General features: G+C 42.8%; 1 protein-coding gene across 1 annotated transcript; it reads right to left on the reverse strand.

The window, feature by feature from the left end:
- Positions 1-380: 380 nt before the first annotated feature.
- On the reverse strand, positions 381-1,543 carry LOC119766439. The gene is made up of 2 exons (XM_038250988.1): positions 587-1,543; positions 381-525 (listed from the first exon to the last, which is right to left on the reverse strand). Exons 1-2 carry the CDS (start codon positions 1,541-1,543, stop codon positions 481-483), a joined length of 1,002 nt encoding a protein of 333 aa, XP_038106916.1. The 3' UTR covers positions 381-480.
- Between the last annotated feature and the right edge of the window lie 2,827 nt (positions 1,544-4,370).

The following is a 4,370-nucleotide window of genomic DNA, read 5'->3' on the forward strand; positions in this document are numbered from 1 at the left end:
AACCTACAACTCAGTGACTAGACGCTATTTTCCAACTACCCACCCTCTCTCACCACTCCACTGGAAAATGTGCGAGCCAAGCCAGCACAAAGACACGCTACGGGAGCACTTCTGAGGAATAGCTGAAAACGCACCATTTCTCGTGTTGAAAGTGCAATTTTCACCCTCGATTGAGCCACACTGCTGGTTCTAATTTGAAGCGATTTGATCACTGTCGAGGAACGTTTTTGGGGGGAAAGCGAGCAGGGGGTTGGGGGACATTGATTCATCTTAAAGATCGCTTAATTAAGATAGAGAGTTTGGGTGTACAATAGAGGGTGGAAGCCCGACAAACTAAAGACTTGAGATTGATTGATTCGTTCATTTCGAGAGCAGTTTTGGTATTGTTCCATTGTCAGCAGTGACGGGGAAGATTCGAAGACTCATTTTCGGGACCGAGATTAATTTGGAAGAATAGGTTCCCTCCGGCTTCGGGGAGACTCATAGTTCATTAAATTTCTTCGTGTAGGCACGGATAGCGGCAATCTAGATGGAATATTTAATGAGAGTTATTCTTTCATTATAGAAATCTCGATCTAATCCGTACCCCCTCCACGGCGTCGTCATATTTTCGCAATAACGCTTCATTATCGATGAGTCGGCACTGTTTCTTAAGCTGGAGCCGCTCCTTCCGCAGCTGTTGCTTCCGCTTGAGCAGCCCGCACATGTAGACGCGACTCTCCCGGATGTCCCGATCCATCTCGTACTTGTCCTCGAGTTGGCCCAGGATTTTGTTCTGGAAGACGTACCACTTTTCGCGGATGTGCGACGCCATGCAGAGGTCACTCTCGTATCGGGATCGCGCTTTGGCCATTTGCTTTCGGGTTTCGTCGATCTTTTCACCGGTTCGGTTGACCTCGACCTGCAGGTCGTGCAGATCCTCTAGCCGAATGTTCTGGATGCGCTGATCGAGTTCTGTGTTATGTTTGTTGAGTTGGTCTAGCACGCAGAACGAGACTATCAGCTTGCGACGCTTCTTGGAGAGATTCTCACGAACCAGGTCCATTTTGGCCAGAAGGGATTCCATTGGAGCAGAAGATTTGGTACGAGAGGATTTATCTACGACCGTCGATCCAATCTTGAGCAGCTTCTCACGAGTCTGTTCCAGGGTTTTGCTTAACGATTCTACCATAGCTTTGTGCTGAGCTTCCACATGATGTATTATTTCCGGAGGAACGGGTTTTTTGGATTGTTCCCGGACGACGAACTCTGCATCTATTTCTGTCTTGATCGAACTGAGCTTTCTTATGCTCTGGACAATCATCAACTCGCGCTGAAAGCTGGAAGTCCTCCTACGACGGTACAGCTGACTATCCAGTGAAGACTCCCGCAGTGACCTGGATCTGGCTAGCAGAGAGGACTGTTTCACATCTTCCTTAATCTCGAGGTCAGTCTTGGATGGGACCTCGGATGCTTCCTCGGCCTTTTCATCGCCAAATAGAGCTTTGTAGAAGTCGAAGTTTGCTTCCGAGTCCGGATCAGCTGCTTCCTTCAGGAGTGACATTGTTCACAAATGTTTGACACTGCCCACTAGATTACACAAGAAAACTTCCAAAAATTTGCAGCAGCAATCACTAATCCAGATCAGCATACTTTGAAGCTCAAGTCGCTCCACAATTACTACTGCTGCGGCAAGCCCAAACAAGAATCCACTTGAACACCCAACTTCCCACTCTTTGTCCGTCCCCGCCGGCACTACGAAAGAGGAAACCTTCCTTCTTCTGTGATGAAAAATGAGCCTTCTTGGAGAAGTGATCCCATGCACCGTCTTGTGGTCCGCTCTTCAACGGCTACGACGAAAAAAAAAGTCCATCTATTGGAACTCGGGATGTAAAAGGATTTCCCTTCGCTGCTGCAGCAGCACCCACCAGGACGATCCTCGCCGGGAACCCTTTTTGCATTCCGTAATGATGTAGTGTATGCAAACTTGGCTTGGAAAGCCAATATACGAGCGTGCTTTCAATGGAGCTTGGCTTAGCCGATGGTGGTGCACTTCTTAGGGATGAGATTCAAGGGGAAGATTCTGCACTGTCGGCAAAAACTTTGCTTTTTTGCAATTTTAAATAAGTTTCTCAAGTAAATTATCTGATGATGAAGTTTGCCAAAGCCAGGTTTCTCCAGTACAAACTTAATAAACTTACCAAATTTAACATAAGATTATCCCAAATCTCAAGCAAAACCAACTAGGGTATGTGCAACCCTACACCAAGGACCCTCTTTCTAGCCCAATATGAAAGGAAAACAAATTTTTAATAAAGCTACTTGTCGACGAAAAAATCTCTGGCCAAAGGCAAAATCCGATTTCGGCCCCACCATCTAATCCCTTGGACCAGAGGAAGGAGAAAATCCCACCACATGCATTCCGATATGACGATATGAATAGAGCGCGTTTTTTTTCCCCACTGCATAGGATCGTGCACTAGAAGGAAGTAGTTTTCGGGCACTTGCTTTGAAGTCGTGGACTAGTTTCACGCGAAAGGATTACCGGAATGGAACTAGCCGGAAAGCCAGCTTAATTGGGATTTGAAGAACGCTGGTGGTGGTTTTTATTTGAAAGTCCTTTTGGCGATGTAATTTGTATAATCCAGGATAAATTAGTGGTTAACGAAGGGATTGTAATGCTTCGTTGGAATATTTGGAATGTTTTGCCTTCCTCACTTTACTGAGGAAAGGCTATAAAATCACTCGAAAAACGAAATTCTTAATTTGACCTCCTAGACCCACCTTCATGTATACTTATCGACTCAGAATCACATTCTGAGCAAATGTCTGTGTGTGTGGTGGGATGTTGATAAAAAAAATTTGCACTGGATTATCTCGGCACTGGCTGAACCGATTTGGACCGTATTGGTCTCATTCGATCCGTCTTGGGGTCCCATAAGTCGCTATTGAAAATTATAAAATTTAGTAAAGAACTTCAAAAGTTATGCTAAAAAAACGATTCTAACAAAAGTCCAGAAGATTGTAAAAAGGGTGGTTTTTGTAAGAAACCCTGTCATGCTATACATTTTTAGAAAGGTATTTGAAAGACCTTTCCAATGAGTTCAAAAGATTGAAGATCTGACAAACCTATAAAAAGTTATAAGCAGTTAAGTGTTATTTATGCACTATTTAGAGGCCGGATCTCATATATTTCGATGAAAACGTTATCCGGATCTATCGTGCGCCCTGTCGATGGATAGGTGATCAAAAGATCTTTCCAAAGAGTTAAAAAGATTGAAGATCTGACAACACCATCAAAAGTTATGCGCACTTAAGTGTTATTTATGAACTTTTGAGAGACCGGATCTCATATATTTCGATGAAAACGTTGTCCTGATCTATCATGCGACCAGTCGAAGGATAGGTGATCAAAAGACCTATCTAACGCGTCCAAAACATTGAAGATCTGACAACCCTATCAAAAGTTATGCGCACTTAGAGGCCGGATCTCATATATTTCAATGAAAACGTTGTCCGGATCTATCATGCGACCTGTCGATGGATAGATAATCAAAAGACCTTTCCAACGAGTTCAATAGATTGCGGATCTGACAACCCTATCAAAAGTTATAAGCACTTATGTGTTATTTATGAACCTTTTGGAGGCAAGATCTCAGATATTTTGACTAAAACGTTGTCCGGATCTTTAATGCGACCTGTCGTTGGATAGGTAATCAAAATACCTCTCCAACGAGTTCAGAAGATTGAAGATCTGACGATCCTATCAAAAGTTATAAGCACTTTAGTGTTATTTATGAACTTTTTAGAGGCCGGATTTCAGATATTTTGACAAAAACCTTGTCCGGATCTATCATGCGACTCGTCGTTGGATAGGTTATCAAAAGATCTTTGCAACGAGTTCAATAGATTGCAGATCTGACAACCCTATCAAAAGTTATAAGCACTTAAGTGTTATTTATGAACTTTGTGGAGGCCGGATCTCAGATATTACCTAGCATTACACTCAACATGTGAGGAAGGCACCAACCACCTAATGGTGGATTAAGTAACGTTATTTTTTATATTTAATTTATTTTAAGAGCGAGTTTTTCACCAATGTTTGCCCTGTAGGCCGCCATAGCGGCACTTTTTGGTCTCAATTTTGTCATATTTGGAATCCTCGGAAAATTTCACGTAATTTTTAAGTATTGGAGTTGTAAATTTGGTTGGAAAAAATGCCATTTGGAATGAGTTCTAATATTTTTTTTACATTTGGCGGATTAGAGGTAAAACAGACCACTTCCCTTTGACGTAGAGGGCTCATATTTGGCATGAGTTCTTCTCATGTATAGACAAACAAACGCTGAAAGTTTCATCCAAATCGAAGCACCTCGATACGACCTCTAGAA

The sequence above is a fragment of the Culex quinquefasciatus genome, chromosome 2, assembly GCF_015732765.1.
Source record: "Culex quinquefasciatus strain JHB chromosome 2, VPISU_Cqui_1.0_pri_paternal, whole genome shotgun sequence".
Classification (NCBI taxonomy): domain Eukaryota; kingdom Metazoa; phylum Arthropoda; class Insecta; order Diptera; family Culicidae; genus Culex; species Culex quinquefasciatus.

Excerpts from the sequence above, each read along its gene's own strand:
- LOC119766439 (XM_038250988.1), bottom strand. The coding sequence starts at position 1,543 with ATGTCACTCCTGAAGGAAGCAGCTGATCCGGACTCGGAAGCAAACTTC. Across the intron at positions 526-586 it reads ATGACGACGCCGTGGAGGGG|ATTGCCGCTATCCGTGCCTA; the intron begins GTACGGATTAGA and ends TATTCCATCTAG.